This window comes from Pagrus pagrus (assembly GCF_965226575.1).
Source record: "Pagrus pagrus genome assembly, chromosome: 23".
Classification (NCBI taxonomy): domain Eukaryota; kingdom Metazoa; phylum Chordata; class Actinopteri; order Spariformes; family Sparidae; genus Pagrus; species Pagrus pagrus.
The window spans coordinates 16,635,680-16,655,058 of record NC_140205.1 but is presented as its reverse complement, the minus strand read 5'-3'; the positions used below and the strand labels follow the sequence as shown (position 1 = coordinate 16,655,058).

General features: G+C 44.3%; 1 protein-coding gene across 12 annotated transcripts in view; it reads right to left on the bottom strand.

Annotated features, from left to right (window-relative positions):
* Positions 1–19,379, bottom strand: part of sox5 (SRY-box transcription factor 5) — a 259,406-nt gene that overhangs the window by 58,717 nt on the left and 181,310 nt on the right. For all 12 annotated transcript variants that reach the window (XM_084346189.1, XM_084346195.1, XM_084346190.1 and 9 more), the window contains one exon: positions 12,181–12,403. In XM_084346189.1, coding sequence (XP_084202315.1) covers positions 12,181–12,403 — 223 coding nt within the window. The remainder of the gene's footprint in view (positions 1–12,180; positions 12,404–19,379) is intronic.

Sequence of the window (19,379 nt, the reverse complement as noted above, 5' to 3'; positions counted from 1 at the left end):
TGAGTGGGGTGTGTGTGTATGTGTATGTGTGTGTGTGTGTGTGTGTGTGTGTGTGTGTGTGTGTGAAGGTAGAGAGGTACAAATCATGTGTCGCCTTAGGAATGGAGAGTTTCTCCAACAGTAAACAGAGTTACAGACCAGACTAATATAAACCAGCCTAATTGAAGGTTTACTCACTGAATACAGAAGCAAATCCATCATTGTCTGTTACAGTAAACATCAATAAATGCCTAATGAAATGTTCATTTAGAGCAGGAAGCTGATCTTGTACAGATGAAGCCTCTTAAAACTTCCCGTTCCTCCGTGACGGGGCCTAATTGGCCCGTGGCGGGCCCGTGCTCGGAGCTAGAAGAGTCCGTGACTGCAATGAGATCCCCCGTGATGATGTAGTGAACGTGGGGCTGAAACCAGCTGCAATGGTTTATCTATCCACCAGGCGGAGCAGTGATGATGGAGGCGGAAGCATTATTTCAGCGTGATATCAGCTGTTCGTACTATATCATGAGCATACAGTATTCGATGTGTGTGAGAGAGCATATTTAATGATTATTAGGCTACCATAGCATGAGGTCATTAATAATATGCTTAAGCTTTTTGTTTTTCAGCAGTACTACATGAAAGTGAAAGTAATATGGCTGGGGATTAAATTATTTAACAGGAAGGAAAAAACTTTGTGTGCCGCACCCTTCTGAGTGGCCGACTTTATCTTCAGTGGTACCAGGACAAAATATTATAGTGTACGTTTTCTTGTTTGTTATTGCAGTTATATAAATGTAATTTCTCATGCTGTTAGATTACTGCTAGACTACGGTATCAGTTGTGTGCAAAATCCGAGAGCAAACGCAAAAAATGTTATTTCCTCAGAAAGCTTAACGCCAACAAGCAGAATATTTCGTTAGGTAAAAACATGTGGATTTGGAAATTAATACATCGATCTTCTGTTGAGTCCGCCTTGACGAAAATAAAACGAAATATTCTGCTTCAATGTGTGTTAAATCACGTCGGAATAAATTATTTTTGGCCAAAAAAAGGCTTTAAATAAAATCTATGGCTCAATAAGCTCATCAGCCTTTTGATCCACAGTGTGCATGTTCAGTATTTAGTTCTCAGTGTTGCTCTGGAGGGGTGAAAAGGCAAGTGTATACTCCACAGTTAGGGCTTAGGTAGGCACCACTACAAATTCATTAAATATTGGATTTGCAACAAGTTATAAAACATGTCAAAGTCGGTGTCTTCATTAAATGTCAAAAATGTTGAACTTTACTTCAGGTTTTAATTGACTTCCACAATGTTTTACAATTAGCTTATTTTGTTAAAAAGGTATTTAGTCCTGACAAGCAAAATAATTATAAATCTGAACCCTGACTGACACACAAAACCATTTCATTTAGAAAATTGGGAGAATGGCTGAGTGGAGTCTGTCCACTTCAACTGCTACAGACATCACTACAGTAACTGGAAGAGCAATTATTTAATCAGGAAATCAAGTCAAGATTAAAGGGGCACTCGTGCAATTCAGCATTGCACTTTTACAAAGTTAGGGGTCTCACAAGAGTCATATGAAAAGAACGGTCAAACTTGACAGATATTTTTATATTAGGCCCCTAGTTTAGGCTGAGAGGCTAAAACACTGGATCCTACATTTCCCATGATGCAACTCAATAGACCGTTCCTACCTGTTAAATTCCCTCATCTTTCTAACATAATGGTCTGATTTTAAAATCCAATGTTTTTTGTTGATTTCATTAATTTCTCAGGTAATAATGCATGGACCTTCAGGCATATTTAGGTAATTAGTATCTATGAGTACTCTACTGAGTGCCATTCTAGTTTTAAGTTGTTTCAAAAACATCTCTACGCATTAAAAGTTCTTTGTATAAAAATACTGAATTCCAACATTAAGGCCCCCTTAAATGATGGACTCTATATGTCTGGTTGAGTCTATTGCAACTCTGACAATGTAGAGATCACTGTAGCATCATGTCATAATGCCCCTCTTATAGCCCCTGACTGTGATGTTTTGGAAAGGCTACAGAAACACACACCTGGGTTACAGACAAGACTGGCGTACAGCAGCTGATTTGCTTTGTCGGTATTACAATAAGCCAGGAGGCCCTGTGTTTGCATGTGTGTACATGTGCACGTCACCCTGTGTGTGTGTGTGTGTGTGTGTGTGTGTGTGTGTGTGTGTGTGTGTGTGTGTGTATGTGTATGTGCGTGCGCTTGCATCTGAGTGTGCGTATGTTTGGATGTTTGTGTGTATGTGTGTGTGTGTGTGTAGGTGACAGCTCCAGCCCCAAACTGACTGGCATCTGGCGGTGGCAGTTGTTTTAACAGCTGAGCTGACAGCATTAATCCGAACGCACCCAAATCAAAAGGAGACAACACCTGTTCACTGCTCCTGAGCCCAGCCGAGGAGGAGACTAGGGAGGAGGGGAGGGGAGGGGAGGGAGGGGGGGAGAGAAAGACGGAGAGTGAAGTATGAATGGAGGCACGGAGTGAAAGAGATGGAGGGGGAGTGATTAGAAGCAGGTGGAGAGAGTGACAGGGACAAAGGGAGGTACGAGGAGAAGGATGGAGGAGAGGTGGCAGAGATGAGAAATAGAGGATAGGGCAAGAGTGGAAAGAAAGGGATGAGAGGGGGAAAAGAGAGAGAAGAGGGAAGGATGAGGTAGGAGAAAAGGAGGGGGACGATGAGAGCGGGCATGCTGCCAGGCAACACACACACGGCACTCTTTCCCCCTGAGCGAAGCGGAAAGGGGCAGTGGGCCAAACGAGGAGGGAGGGGTGAAAACAGAGGGAAGGGAGGGGGAGAGGTGAATGGATGGATAGAGAGATCCCACAGGGAGAGAGAGAGAAGGACTGCTGGAGAGAGGAGGGGGGCGGGCGGTGAAGTACAGCAGCGATCCATCCAGAGGAGCATCAGAGCTCCGACATGAGTGGCTGGTGACGGCCGAGCAGCAGCGGAGGAGAAGAATGCAGCGGGAGGGATGTGGTGGGGGGTGGAAGCGAGGCTGACGGTGGGGGATGCTTGTCTCCCAACATCTGGCTCAAATAAGGCCGGGCCATGCTGTGTGCTCAGGGTCGTGACCCCTGGGACTGACAACACAGACACCACCACTTCATCTGCGGACTCGGCCTCTGACCAGGCAGCCAGGGGTTAATTAATATAGACCCCATGGCTTCAAAGGCTCACACAGTGACTGGCTGACAGAACGGCTGAGTGACTGGCTCTCTGGCTCACTGAATGGATGTCTGTACAAGACTGAGGAGCTGAGAGGCTGACTTCTTGGCAAGCTCACCAGCGCACTGTAGGACCTTCCTTGCTTGCCGACTGGCTGACATATTGAAAGACTGAGTGCCTGAGTAACTATCTGACTGACTTGTTGCGCTCTGAGTGCTAAAGCTACACAACAATATGTGCACCACCTTAATATCTGTCACGTAAGAGGAAGTGGAAACAGCAAGGGTGGCCCGTGGGTGGTGATTACGTGGATCATTGGCATGCGTCCATTTGCTATCCCTAATGCATCATGGGTAGCTGTGGCTCCTTGGTCAGGTCAAGCAGGCTGGTGCCTTCGTCATCATGACTGAGGCGGCATACTGTACATGCGTGTTTTTACTGTGGTGTGTGTGTGCAGACAATCTAACAAGAGCTACGAAGTGATACACACCAACCCCACACCTCCGCTCAGGCTGTTAAAGCGCCTTTACATCCATGTCAGGCCTTAAATCCTGCTGGACGCTGCTGACATGGGTGATCGGGGACTACAGCTCGGATGCTTTCACATGTGTATTGGAGCTAAGATGTGAAATTGTGCTAAGAAGATTGTGCTACTTTGTACACAAGCCTACATGGATTATACCAGAGAAACTGGGGTGCAGTCTCTGTCACACATATATATTAACATGCAGTATGTGGCATTTAAGGCACATACAGACCTGCGTATGCATATAGTAGATAAGCACAGTATACAGTGTAAGTTAACACACTGAATCTCTTACAAAAACAGTCACAGCTAATAAGCTCTAACATAAAGCTTACTTAAAGTCTATTTAAAGTACATTATAGCCTACAGTAAGCTTACACGCTGCCATCAAAGTATAGATGTGCACCTACAGTATAGGACCTGTTTATATAGGTCACATAAACACATACGCAAATGCATGAATACAGAATATATGTACCGTAGATGCACATTTGTATCACAATAGATTAAGTTAATCTCACTCTTATCTGGAAGTGCAGAGAAATTTGCATTTGATCATGTTGCCGTGCCAGGTGTCAGAGCTTTATATGTTTAACCTGGCTGATTTGCTTATGTTTTACTTATTCAAACACTGTATCTTCAAAGCTCTACTTTCAGTATTGTTTGCTTGTTCCTCTATACATAGTGATTCCTGGAGGTTACATAAATGTAGAAGAAACTGACTAACCTAGAGAGGTTTAAGTTGGTGCACAAAAGTCAGCTGGACATGGAAAAAATGTCTACAGGCAAACATACATTCCAATGTACACTGTTTATGAGAAATAGTGAAATAATCATTATCATTTTCAATTTCATATGCTTCAAAAGTCAAAACAGCAAATCAAACTCTAAAAAACTGTCTCAGAACTTTGTCTATGATGAGGACCAAATTAATTCTTTAAAGGATTCTTCCTTGGAAAGCAAGGTGTAAAATAAAGCGTTACCAAGTGTTGTAATTGAAGCCGCAATATAAAAATCTAAAAAAAACACGAGTGCGCTATTAAAAGTCATGAACCTCCACCTTTATTCAAAGTTAACTTAGAAACACCTTCACGCACACTCATTTACATTTGCATGTAAATATGTCTGGAATGCTCACAGCAAAGTGACACCTTTTTATATCTCGCTGTGGCTCAATGTCAAAATGAAAAATCAAGCATTTCATTCCAAAATGCAACATCCACCTACTCATAAAGTAAGTGCTGGTATGTCAGTGAACTACTTAATGTAAGTTCAATGATATGTTCTCACGATTGTTCTGGCAAAGTAAAAATGTTTGATGCAGTCATCTGGCCTTTTGAAAACTCGTTGAACTTGAGGCAGTAATTCCTTTTCTACAATGTTTCTCAGAGTGGTTTTGTTGCTTAAGTGCCTCAGTGAAAAGTTTTAAGATTTCTCAGCTGCATTTCATATCCTTTTGATAACGTAATGGAGAGACAAATGAAAGTCTGCGCACTTTACACAAAACTCATTCATCTTGCGGCCATTTTGCAGCATAAAAACATTCCTCTGTCTCTCCATGGGAATGGGAGAAAAGACCAAGAAAGGAAAATCACAGAAAAGGAAGAAAAAACAACAGGCGTGCAAATGAGGAGAGTTTATGAGAAAGCTGAATAGATAAATCATGGATTCCGCTGATTTGGTCATGGGACATGGTGCTGAATGGAAGTGAATGGGCGGATGCCAAAACACTGGGGCCTGTCTAATATTTGGGAGTCGGTGACAGGACGCCTTTATGTGGGACAGTCTGACTCACACAGACACACACTCCCAAACGTATTCATATGGTGTGTATGCCAGACAGGAAATGCATAGATACATTCCTAATGCGACAACGTTGCACACATAAATATTCCTCATCACCAGGTGACCAAATACACACATGCATGTACACACGGTGCACTGTAGGACAGTCAAGTTGCGTGTAGGTCACAATAGCTAAGCTATGGAAGCCCTGGCTGATTCATGAACCTCAGGCCTTTGTCCTTAACTTAATGCCACGCCGGGAGGCCAATAACACACACAGACACACACACCATCAGGAAAACCACAGGACCCTCTCTCCTCTCTATAAGCCCCTTTATGCTCATGTATTGGACAAAAGCTGGGGCACTGCCCCCCCCATCCCCCCCCAAAAAAAATAACCCACACACACACACACACACACACACACACACACACGCACTATTCATCTCCTTAATATCACTCATCTGGACTGGGAAGAATGGTAGAAAGGAGTTTCATCCCCACTGATTGTCTCGTGCAAGGCTGGGAGAGAATGCCACGTTGAAAAGCAGACGCAAAACAATTCAATAAGAAAAGTGACTTGAATGCGCCTTTCATCGAGCCAACAATGGCCGGCCCCACAATAGGCCTCAGGTTCGCCCCATGACGTTGCCTGTTTCTCATGCCACAAAAGGGGGGAAAAAACCCAGAATTGACTCGATTTGAATTGTGAGCCATATCCACGATGATTTTTCCCCGTCTACTACAAATGCGGTGAAGTTAACTGACACGATGACACTCGGGTAACTGGAAGGAATCATAAACAAAAAAGGAACTGTTTTTGTTGGATAAGTAACATGTAGTGTCAGCTCTCTGCATTGCTTCAAAGTGTGTTGTACTTGTAGGAAAGGATTTATTTTTCAAAGTTGTGACTTTTCTGAAGTCTGAGTTTCACCACTGAAGTTTTTGTTTTTTTTACTTACCAGGTCACAGGTTTGGAGGCATACTCCTAAGTAAGAGGTTCAAGGCAGGGTTAGTCTCATAAGCATGATGTCAACTTCTCTTTAGCCAGTGCTGATTGTGTATTTAGAGACCTTTAATTGGCGAACAGGCAAAATCTTGCTATTTTTCACTCGCCCCAACTTCTCTTTTCTCTCTTTCAACCTCCCCTGTTTCATTTCATTCGCTTTCCTTTTCCCAGCGCAAGAAGAATGATCGCGACAAACAATGACTGTGAGAGTCCTGCTGCACTTCACGTTAATTTATACAACTAACTAATTACCGACAAAGGGTGGAAATCACATAAAGACGTTCGCCCGCTCCCACGCTAGGGCTGTGAACCTGCTGCTCTATGTATGTGTGTGTGTGTGTGTGTGTCGGTGTGTGTATGTGTACGCGTTGAAAGTCCCAAATTTTCCCTTAGGCGTCTGGTGCAGGTCCATGTGATGACTTGCAAGGATTGTATATGCTATTGTTGATGTTTATAGTGTGTGTGCATGTGTGTTTGACATAACCCCCCAGATAGCAGAGCAGTGGAGGGATTAGGCAAAGTGAAGGAGGGGGTGGACTGATGGACGGATGAACGAGAGACTGCCTCGATCCCTCCACTTCTCCTGCTCTTTTTCCCCTACCCTTTCTTTCTCTCTCTCCTTCTTCTTGGCAGAATGTATCCGCCCTTCCCATTGTCACCCATTGGAGTGTACGGAGGCGTGAGGGAGCTCCGGCCACTGTGTGCTTGTGTGGCACAATGGCCTCGCCTAAGTGCTGTCCTATAAAATGCCTCAGTGCTCTCTAAAAGCAAGCCCTGGATTCTCTCCCTGCCTTGAAAATAGATGAAGTGCTGTGCGTGTGTGTGTGTGCATGTATGTGCGTGTGTTGTGTGACATCTGTCATTGACTTGGCATTTTCAGTATGGAAACCAGTGCCTCGGAGCAGCAAGTACGCTCAGCCATAAAAACGCCATTCTGGTTGACCTCGAGGTTGCTGCTTCGGTTGTAAACCTGCACGCTGTGTATGAGTGTGTGTGTGTGTGTGTCTCTTGTTTCCCTGCACGTGTGTCCAGATCAAGGCCATAAAGAATAGAGACCAAGGACTGACCCCGGAGCTGCGCCCTGGTTCAGTTATACAACAAGAATATTGACAATTGTTGCCCCAAGGCAAGTGACCAGCAAAGCCTCATAATTAAGCTCAATGCAAATTTGTTTTGAATAATGTCTCACAGCAATAACAATCATTTTGTCAAACTGGATGTCAGCTTACAAGAAAGTGAGCAGTTTGATGCCTTTTTTTAATTCACGACTGTTTAAGGTAAGGAAAACGCCATTACTGAAATCAGACATTACAGAAGGAAAATGCCGTCACATTAGTCAAGACAATCTGAGGAATACTGACGACGTTGGCTGCTGCACTGAAATAAGAAGAACTTCATTTTAAAAAATGCAGTTTAAATGTGTTTTCTTTTTTATGCACGTTGCATTGTGAACTGCTAAAGGTTTGTTCTGTGTTTACTCCTGTTTACAGCAGAGTTTATACTAGAAAAAAGAAAAGAAAACACAAAGTCCCAGAGGCCGTGGAGCTCCAGCGACGGGTAGCTGGAGCTGGGTAGCAGAGGGTCAACAGACGGGTCCAGCGACAGAGCTCAGCTGGCACTTAATGTGAGCCACTTACAGTCGAAGCTGCCACTGAGAGAGGGAAGGAGCGAAAGGAGAGGAGAGGAGAAGAGAGGAGGAATGAGGCTGAGTGTCTGGTGAAAGTCCAGGGCAGCGGAGGCACCACTCCAGGGGCCGAGAGGAACATCTGTGCCCCATTTAGTGCTGTTTCTCCTCCTTTTAATTTCCCTCGTTTTTCTTCTCTTTCTTTTTGCTGTTTCTACCTATCTATCTACCGTATCTATCCATCTATCTATCTACTGTATCTATCGTATCTATCTATCTAGTCTGTTTTCCCACTGCTGTGCTAATAGATTATCACTAGGCCCTGCACTGTGGCACAGAGGTCACAAAGGGTTAAATGGCAAGTCCAAGGGAACTGTCCAGGTGTGTGTGTGTGTGTGTTTTCAGCTGCACAGGTGTGTGTTTGCTTTTGCAGCCATCTCTCTTGGGTGTTAGCACCGGGTCTCCTCTCGACCCCGCGCCTCCCGCGATGCTCTGGACTCTGCTGTCATTATTCCACGTAATGACATACACACGCACTCCAGCACGGGCTGCCCGCCCAGCCGCCTAATGTTCGGACAAACACACACACACACACACACACACGTATACACATATGGCAGTGTCATGGCATTCTTATCTTCGCTCTTCCTCCCTGTCGCTCCTGAAGAATTTATTAAAGGCAGCGGCCGGTGTTTTGTGTGTGCGTCTGCACATATATGTGCCTGTGTGTGTGTGTGTGAGAGTGTGAGTGTGAGTGTGAGTGTGTATCTCCAGGGTAGCAGGTGGCCGGTGGAGTAAGACAGGAGATGAATGGAGAGAGCAGGAGAGCGGTGGAGCATGGTTGGGCCAGGCCATGGGGGACAACATGGCTAGTCATTTATTAGAGGCCAACACACACAAACATAATGTCCAAACACACACACACATACACACACCTTGCATGCATGAAACCAAACACCAACCTCCCCATATAACACACATGTGCGCACACATTCTGTCACAAATACATATGCAAATACACACATACACACGAAAACACGCTCCCAACGGCTTAACCAGCACACACACAAACACACACACTGACCTAGTAACTACCACTCTCCATTCATCTAGCCTAAGTAGAGCAACACTAGCCACAGACACAAAACTATATCTTTCAAACTTAAGCCATACATATGTGTTTGTGTGTGTGTGTGTGTGTGTGTGTGTGTGTGTGTGTGTGTGTGAGTGTGAGAGATGTCTAGCTGAGGGCGTGCCTTCATGAAGTCAAGCTTCTCATTCTCTTTCGAGATGTTTATCGTTTTCTGACCCATTTCGTGTCTTTGGCCCCTTGTTCACATCCCTCCTGGTGTTAATGCTCCTACACTCTAAATGTGTGTGTGTGTGTGCCTGTATGTGTGTGTGTGTGTGTGTCATTGATCCAGCTGGAAGCAGTGTGCGAGCGGGTGTGTGTAAGAGAGAGAGAGACAGAGAGAGCAGTAATATTCCAGGCCTTTCATAATGATTAAAGCCTTCATTAAATTTTCATCCCAACCTGCTGTTTGCTGCTAATGGCCTTTGTGAGCCACACAGCCAAACAATAGCTAGCCGGGCACAGAAAAGGGATTTCTATCTTGCGTTCAATACCGCCCCTCGTCGCCCACCCCCCCTTCATTTGCCTCTGCCTCTCTTCATCTTTTCTCAGCATCCCTTTTCTTCCTTTACTCTCTTTTCTTTCTTCCTTTCTCTCTTGCTTGGCCTGGGTTTTTGTGTGTGTGTGTGTGTGTGATGGGTCTGGAGGCGCTGGGGCCTTTTGTTAGCGCCTTTCATTTAAACGTAGGGCAGATAATGCTCCGGGTTGGTTTGGATGCCGTACCACAGTGGCACTCTGCTAATGGGGTCTGTGAAGACACTGCTCTTTCTCTCCTTCACTCCTCTCTCCTTCTCTTCCTTCTTCTGTCCTTCCTTCTCCCTCTCTCTTCTTTCCTCTCTGCACTGGCTGACTCATAAAGATCCATTATTGCTGTTTTTTTTTTCCTGTGCAGGCAGTTCATGAGGTCTAGTGAAGCAGCGAACAACCCAAAACACACCTCAATTACAGCTCAGCTCGACAAACAGCCCAGTTTTTTTCTTTCTTTCTCTCTTTTTTTGGGTAAAATGTGCCACAACAGGCCTCTCTATTGACTGGAATCAAAACAACCAGACTGCGAGAGCTGACCAGCAGTCTCAGCCGCTTTGAAAACCTCACAGAAAAGCCTAGAAAATAAGGTTAGCACATCGCAGCTTGAAATGAAAGCCTGTTGATGTACTGCCGGAGCACGATCACACACATACACACCTACACTTTAGAGACAAACACACACTGCACTGCTGCACTGCTCTCTCACCTTTTGGGCACAGGGCTGTACACTGCATACAGAGATGTTTGAATAGAAAACTTAGCACACAGCAGTGGCAGATTTAGAAGCTAAAGGGAATTATAAGAAGATCTAGTGGCTGTTATTGCGTGTGTCTGCTTGAGAGGTCTTCATGGGTTCAAGAAACGAGAAAATGAGACCCGACCTGGGACCCTGAGCTGGACCTGGTCCCAATTAAGTCTAATTGGGTCAGGCAGGGTCTCCTCTTACTGCCTAGGGTCTTAGGTATTTGTGTTGATATGTCTAATAGCCAACTGGATCCAAATAGATTGAAGCATACTAAACCCAGGAGTTAGCAACAACTCTGGCTACACTGAAGAAAAAAGATTCCCCTGTGCTTCACAACCTGAAGCACGAAGAGTGGTTTGTCATGATCACTGCCAGAGAGAGTACTCAGTAACAAAAAAATGTATGCTATTAAGTGACGATTGGAATTTGAATCTCTAAAATAAAACTGGTTGAACGATTATGATCTTCTGTCAATCTACAGTCCAGTTGACAGGAAGCAAAAACAGGAGTTTCAATTATTTCTGCAAATTATCCTTCAAAGCATATAAACAGATTCTTTTTGGAGTTTCATTGACCTTATCATTCATAGGACATTACTATGGCTGCTTGTTAATTAATGGCTGCTGCCAGTGTTGGTGCTCTCTCTCTATTACGGTTTGTTTGGCTTGACCACATTTTGGATCAGGTCCAGTTATCCCAGGTCCCTTTAAAAAAAATAAAAATAATTTAAAATATGCATATTGGGTTTGGGTAGGTTCCTCCAATTTTTTGGAGCCACAAAGACGCCTGAGTACCCTTGAGTCTCTACCAGCGTCAGGTACTTGTTGAAGCTGACACTGACCTCCCTGTGTAGCACATGACAGATATGTCCACCAATAAAGCACAATGTTATTTATATTATCCCATCAGATGGACACCTGTTGGTAATCTCCTTACCACATTAACACCATCACATGCATTTCATAGTGACTTAAGCCCCTGTTTATCTGCCCAATAGAAATTAGACTTGGCCATGGGCTAATTTTATCTCTTGACTCCAACTGTTAGCCTGAGGCTAAACTTGAGAAAGAAATATGGCGGCTAATCGAGCTAAGCAATGTAGCCTTTGGCAAAAATCTGGTTCAGTCTGTTCAACACGGTATGAATGTGAAGGCTGAGAGAGCATCATCCCAAAGGTAGTTGGAAATGTGATCAGACGCATTTAACACTCAGCAGGAAGAAATCTCAATGTGAGTGTCCCTTTGAATTAAAGCTGGGAAGCATTGTAACTAAGAGTTGTCGAGATATCCAAGTGTGTTTGCAGGCTTTCTACACACTCAAGCAAACACTACACACACATGCACGCATACATCTCATTTGTCAGGTTGTGATAAATATGCAAAGCATGGCGGACAATAGGCCCAAACAGCTGATGCTGTCTGTGTGTGTGCTGGAAAAACAAAGGCTCCCCTCTCATCTGAATGTGCATGGGTTCATAACAGAGGGAGAGAGAGAGACTGATAGAGCCGTGGAGAGAACAAGACAGAAAGAAAGAAGAAGAGAGAAAGGACAACAGAATGTGATAAAAGAGCGGCGCGGAGCCAGAGAGATGGCGAGGAGTTGCAGATCACACATCTGGCCACACAAGTGTCCCCTTTCATCACTGACCTTCTGGCTCGTTCTTGATCAGCTCTTCCATCTTGCGTTGTTTCAGTGTGTCCACCACGTCTGCCAGGCTGCCCTTGCGTCTCTCGGGGGTCCCCAGGGTGCCCGCGGCAGAGCCCCCCTCGCTGCAGGGGCGTCCCCCGCCTCCACCTTCTTCTTTGCCTGGTGAGGTAGCATTGTGCTGGGGGTAAGGACTCAGAGAGCTCCCCTTAGTGCTGTCCTGCTCCTGGAGGGAAGGAGGAGAGAGATCATTATTAGATAAAAAAATTACCTCAAATTTAAGACATAAATAAACAAACTGTGGAAGGAAAAAATGAAGGAGGAGGCAGGGGAGGTGCTGGCACAGACCCACTCATTATCTCCGTCCTTCTCTCTTTTCTCTTGCTCTTTATTCTCTCCATCTCCCCTTCTCACAGCTCAATGCAACCAACTGTCATCCCTGGCCAGCTATCTCAAGTTAGGGCATACTTCTTCTTCTTCTTCTCCCCCTCACATCCTCTGGAATCTGCATTTGACTGACTTGGAGGTACTTGACAGAACGAGCACATGAAACAACAGCAAAGGACTCCGCACACTCTCAGAGTCACGCTAACTCTTCATTACAAAGCCATCGACAGCTCGGCTTTGAGGGACGTCCAACGCTACTGTACCAAATCCCGTGCCCAAGTTTCAGCAACGGCGCTACTTTTGTCCAAAGATTTGTGACAATTAATGCTGAGGATGCAACTCCATCAAACACGGGAATCATAAAAAATAGATCCTTTTTCAGGAAACAAAGCTTTGGATGCGTGTCAAATCATTTCCATAAACTCATGAAAGGGCTGACAAAACAACAATCAGCATGACAGTCAGCTACAAAATAATATATACAGCTCGCAGTGAGGCTCTGTGCCTTTTGCCAAGCTGTCATGATGAATAATTATCCCACTGTCTTCTGTTTAAAGTTTACCGTCTTTAACACGTGAAGTTTAACGACCTTTGGGGAGGAATTAAAACAAACTTTCACACAATTGTTTCCAAAATTCCTAGCTTTGAAAAGTACGATTTTTTTTCTAAAACATTTGGATTAAAGTCCTGCGCCACTCAAAAAAATTGCTTTTCTTATAGATCCTCTAGATGGCTGTTTTCACATTCTTCTGCTAAATGGGCAAAAGTTTCTCTGTGCCATAAGTTAAAGTTAATTTAGCGACATCACAAGGGTGAAAGTCCTCTCAGACACAATGTCACAGGGTGGAGATTTTTAAACTTCTATCAGGACTACCTCAATGTGTTTGTGCTAGCGACAGAGATACATCTGTCCCCTGCTAAGAAGCAAGCGCTAAATTTTGTTTCAAATTGTAAGTAATTTGGACTTTGAAAAAACACCCTAGACACAAATTATTATTAAAAACTGATTATATTCAAACGTCTTAAAAGTTAGAAAAAGTTGGACGAATAAACATTAAGAGAAAAACCTCAACAGTAAGTAACATGTAGCATCTTAATCTTTGACCCAGTAAAACCTGTGTTTGTTTGGCTTGCCTGCATGATAGACTTAATGCCGGCTGAGCCCAATTAACAGTGACAGTGAGAAGGAGGACAGTGTCAGCTTCAAGACAGGACAAACACAAACTCTTTGTCACACATAATTGATTAGATGAGTTTATGCACTGTATCCATGCATCTACAAACACGCAGGCACATATTGAGTCCTTCCATACACATGCACAGGTGTGTAAAGGCATGCGTTGGGCTCTTTAATTACAGAAGCAAGGGAGTCAGTCAATCAGCCTGTCAGTCTGTCAGCTCAGCTCTTCGCAGACAGGAGGGTCAATGGTCCACAGGGTTAATCTTTGCCTAATCTTACTACAATATGGAGCATGCCACCTGGGACAGTGGCACAGATATACAGTACCTCTGTCTCTGCGTGGGTGTGCATATGTGGGAGACACACAGATATAGAGACGGAGACATTCCAGCTGTATTAACGACATTATAGCGTATTAAGGTGGAGACAGTTTTCTAATCATTAACTCGCAGGCTGCTGGTGGCAGTGGAACTTAATACTGTGATCACAGTCCATGATGAAGTCATCTAGATCCCACATGACCTCCGCTTTTGTTCTTTTCTATCGGCTTTTTTTCTTAGAAACGCATCGATTTAAGTGGAAGAAGCAAAACTCAAAAGTCTCAAATGATTCCTCTGTGTTCTATTGAGAGAATAAATCCAGGAAAAGGCTTTCAATATTGACGATGCTTTCATTGTCAGTGGCCAAACGCTGTATGAGAGGTACACCAGACCATTATCACTTGCTGCTTCTACACTTCACTGACTCTCTCTCTCTCCTTGGCTGTGTTTCCACACTCTGAATAAGTCAGCACGCTCAATAATTCACTAATTCTCTCCTCTGCGTTCTTGTGTGCATTGTAAGGGAGGGACAGAGTGTGACAGTGATAATATGGCCGTAACAGCTGTGTATATCTACTGTATGACGGAGTGATGAGCCTTCAATCAGTTGCCGTTGAGTTTTGTAAGACACTGGCTGAGAGCTGAGCTGCACTGCGCTGGGAAAGTGTGTTGTGATTACTCCACACTGAAAGACTCTCCTCTTACCACCTGACCAAGTGATGGCTCAACCTGCTCCTGTCTGTCTTTGTTGTTTCATTTTCTTCCTTCACCCTCTCCCCTTCTCCAGATTAGGGAAATTTAGACTTCAAATGAGCGGCTTTGTGATTACGAGTTGCATCAGCGCCGGCACGGCACGCAAACGTAATGAGACAAGAGGGAGAGAGGGAGCGCAAGTGGGTAGAAGTCAGAGAAAGATGGAATAGTGAAAGGCAAAAGAAAGAAAGAGAGAGGCGATGTTATTAGAGGAAATGAGAGAGAGAGAGAGAGAGAGAGAGAGAGAGCGATACATGGAGAGAGCGAGGAAGGCAGGCATCTTGAAGGCAGCGGTCACACCTGTCACATCCCATTTATCTAATCCAGCGCCTACTTAAAACAGCCGCACTCTTTCTTTTTCGAAAAAGACTATGCGCAAACAAAACAAACAGAACAAGAATACAGGAGAAGAGATGGAGGGAGACGGAGAGGGAGGGGGAGAGGGCGGATGTAGTCAGGGTGGGGGGCGAGGGGTTGTCAGATCGCTTCGGCCTGTCAAAAATCTGCCAGGGAGATGTCATCTCGCTGCGTCCAACAATGAAGGTCATTTCCCAATCAAAGGGAATTAGCGGGGAGCCGTGGCTTCTTCAAAGACCTGGTAAATTAGTGCCTGTGACATTATTTATGTGTGAAGTCAGACAGACAGTCTTATCCCGAAGGCAACTTGAATGGCTTATGATTCCCCCCCCCCCCCCATCAACCTCCCAGCATATAATCCATGTGCCCCGCTGACATTTTTTACCCTGGCGATTTTCTAAAGTCCAAGACTGAGGGATCAAAAAGACAAGACTAAAGACAGATTCCTTATTGTAAACTGGTGTTGCTCAGCCGACGTGTGTGCGGCGACATGTTCCCAAAACTTTTCTCATCAACATGCATTTATTCAGAAGTACAAACAGAAAGTACAAATTCTGGATACTGTAAATGTTCGCGCCCTCCTCTTGGCGCATGTGTGTGAGCAGGTTTTTGCCATTTCTGCGTGCATATGTGTGACACTATGAGTGCACATAGCCTGTAGGTGTGTGTGTGCTAATGTGTGAGTGCCTGCATATATGTATTTATATGCACTGGATGTGGCAGGCTGGCAGTGTGGGCGGTTCTGCCTTTAGTTTGCAGATGTCAATTCTCTTCCAAAATGACTGGAACAAAGTGAAAATTGCGCCTCACTCTCTTTATCCTTTTACTGCCTCTGCAATGGAACCGAATTAAACAACTTTTGTCTTCTTAAGCTCATCTGTGAGGGGAGGTTGGTTTAAAAACACGTAACTCTTGCCAGAAAGAGAGGGGGGGGAAAAAATCCAAATGCTATTTTTTTTTCCTACAGCCAACACAGATGCCGCTGTTCATGTTCTTATTTTGATTTCTTCTTCGTCTTCTTCCATTCCTCCTTCTCTGTTGCCCGACAGGAGCGACCCTCTCTCTCTCTACCATAGCCTGACATGTCTCAGGCTGTGCAAGGTGTATGTGTGAAAAACAATATTGGATGCTTGGCGCGTCGTTGTGGATCAAGGCATGGACAATGTGGCAGTGGGAAGAACTGGAAACAGCTGCTCATCTAAAATACACACAAATACACACCATGAGAATGTCACTGATCGTTCCTGCAGGGGGGTAAGACTTAGCTCCACGCCAGAGCTGCCAATCTCCGCGACATACACTTAACACACCTCCGACACACTGCCAAACACCCAAACACACACACACACACACACACACACACACACACACACGCAGCAAATCCCTTTACATGCCATGGCTAAACACAGACACTGTCAGTTTTGACTGCGAGGTCCCTCAGGCTGGGACAAGCAAGGCAAACACACACACTACTTTTATCCTCCTGTTACAACAATATGGTTAAGCTTTTTCCATGGAAACCTCGAAATGTAAAAAAAAAAGCAAAACAATTTTTTTAGTTTATTAATATCAGTGTCTCTGAAAAACTACAGCTGTTGTCGATTTCTATTTGAAACTACTGGTCCAAGAACTACAAACTTGCCCTTTCCTTATGTTAAAACATGCAGCTGTATTTCCTCCATTTTAAATAGCAGTTTGGCTAAAATGTATGCCAGTGTATTTTACCACGACCCCTTGCTGTTGACAGGCAAGCGTGTGTTGATTCATTAGTGCATCACTGGCATGAGAAATTAAGTGTGACCACTGTGTCTCAAGACTGCTCAATGACTGTGTTAAATCTGTCAAATTCTTATGAACACACACACACACACATAATCACACATAGAAATAACACAAAAAAAGAGGGGAAGAGAGGGCTCGTGGAGGAATATGAATAAGAAATAATGCCTGATGAAATATCTTTGTAGTTTTCTATCGTGTTAGCGTGCATCTCGCCTGTTAATGAAATAATTAGTGTCTGTCCATTAACACATTTATGAGAGAAGATGCTTGCCTCTGCCTGATGTGAAAACATGTTTTTTCTGCAAGGATTTGCAAACATTAAAGACCTATAAGAAAGCAAGAAGCAAGAAGCAAGGTATTAAATCTGCAATTGCACTATACAGACCCTGTTATAATAATTTCATTTTGGTTGTTTACTGGGGAATAAAGTTAAACATCCATCCTTTTAGTAACTTCGGTAGCATCATGACTGGATTCTGTGTCGATTGGCTGACCTCACTGAACTGCCGTTAAAATCCTTCCCATCAGGCGTTTGAACTGAGCTGCACTCAGCCAATCAGGGTCCACCAGCATGGTGAGAACTTCACATTCAATAAAACACCCTTTTAGCTAAACTACATTCATTTGCAAACCATTATGAATAGCACTATTCGTGTCTGAAGCCGGGGGTTTGTGCAAAAACAAAATTTGAAAAAAAGTGGATAATCTGGCACCTTTCAGCTTTTTAAAACATGTGTGAGTGCTGTTTTTTTTTATTCTCTGTGTGTGTGTGGCTGTACAGCTGCAGCAGGCAGGTAAAGCGGCCGGGCCAAAGCCGAGCAGGCAGGCGAGGCAGGCGGGATGAAGAGGTCAGTGTGTAGCCGAGCGCTTCTCCGCCGCCGTGTTAATTTACTATGACAAGATAAAGCTGTAATCTCCCCCCCCTCCTCCTCTCACTCTGCCCCGCTGCTTCACTTCCAAGTCAACCGGTCGCCAATGAGCCATTTACTTCCCCCTATCACTTCACGACAATTGCCCTGAGAGACACAGACCCCCACCCCACTCCCTCTGAGTCCCACCGACACCCCCGCCACGTCGTAAATCTCCTTCTCCCTCTCCATCTCTCTCTATTTCTCTTCATCCACTCTTCACTTACAGTCAGCGGTGGAGGGATTGGTGCTGTAACCCCCCTCCACACCCTGAAAAAAAAAAAACCTTAACACACATCTTACAACATGCCAAGCAGGCAGTCGGATAAGCCCCATTCCACCCGCTAGACACACACATCCTAGTTTGCCACTTAATAAGCCACATCAGCTATTATGCTGAGTTTGTCCCCCCCCCCAACCACACACACACACACACACACACACACACACACACCCCAACTCTGTCTCCCTTGTGTATCAGCTAATGGACTTGAGGATATTTAATAATTTTAGGGGTCCGTTCATAATGACCTAAAGAGGAAAGTGATGAGACTGTTCTTTACAAAATATTAATGTTAATATAACAATGTTTGTATTTGCTTTTATATATTGTTAAGTGTAGATATCAAAGATAAATCTATCTAAATGAACCAGGAATAATCTAATCATTGTCATCAACAGCAACAGATAACCCAGAGTGAGTGTGTGTGTATGTGGGTGTTTCCACGCCTGCGTGGTCCCAGGACTTTGGTTTACAGTCGGCACCTGCCACACATGACTCCACGGCGGGAGGGGCCTGCAGGCTAATCAGTGGGCTAATTACAGAATTAGCTTTCCATTATGGCTCCTAAGCACAGTTTCATTGTTTTACAGCATGAAGGCATTTATCGTCGGTATGGGGGAAAGGTCGACGGCTGTTATCACAGCGCTGCTGTGACGAGGTGTGTATCAAGGTGAGGGCCCAAGAGAGGCGAAGACAGTGCATTGTGTCCTGGCATACACACTGTATCGAACCCGAAGTGAAAATACACACACACTTATGTTCTACAGAAGACAAAATCCTTTAACAGATGCCCTCAAATGTTAATGATATGTTTCTTGTGGTGGACGTTCTATATTTTGTTGTGCAAACATGAATTCACAAAACTAAATTATGCATAACAGCAACATGCTACACCCTTCACAGTCACATAATCATACTTATTTACCGAACATGCATTGCAAATCACACCACATGTATAGAATGTGGAATGAGTCACGTGCAGGAAAACAGAGTCATCTTAAAAATGCACACATAGCTGTGTACTCAAACACACACATGAGCGTCAACTAACAGAAGTTTACAATAAGACGTATACTGCGAGGCCTACACTAATATTTAACATGAATCACAGAGGAGATGCAATTCAACTGTACAAATACACGATCGCACAAATGCACTTAGAGCCATACATACAGCACCACAGCACAATGTCACACTTCATCCTGAAGAAAATGACTCACTGCAATTGCTCA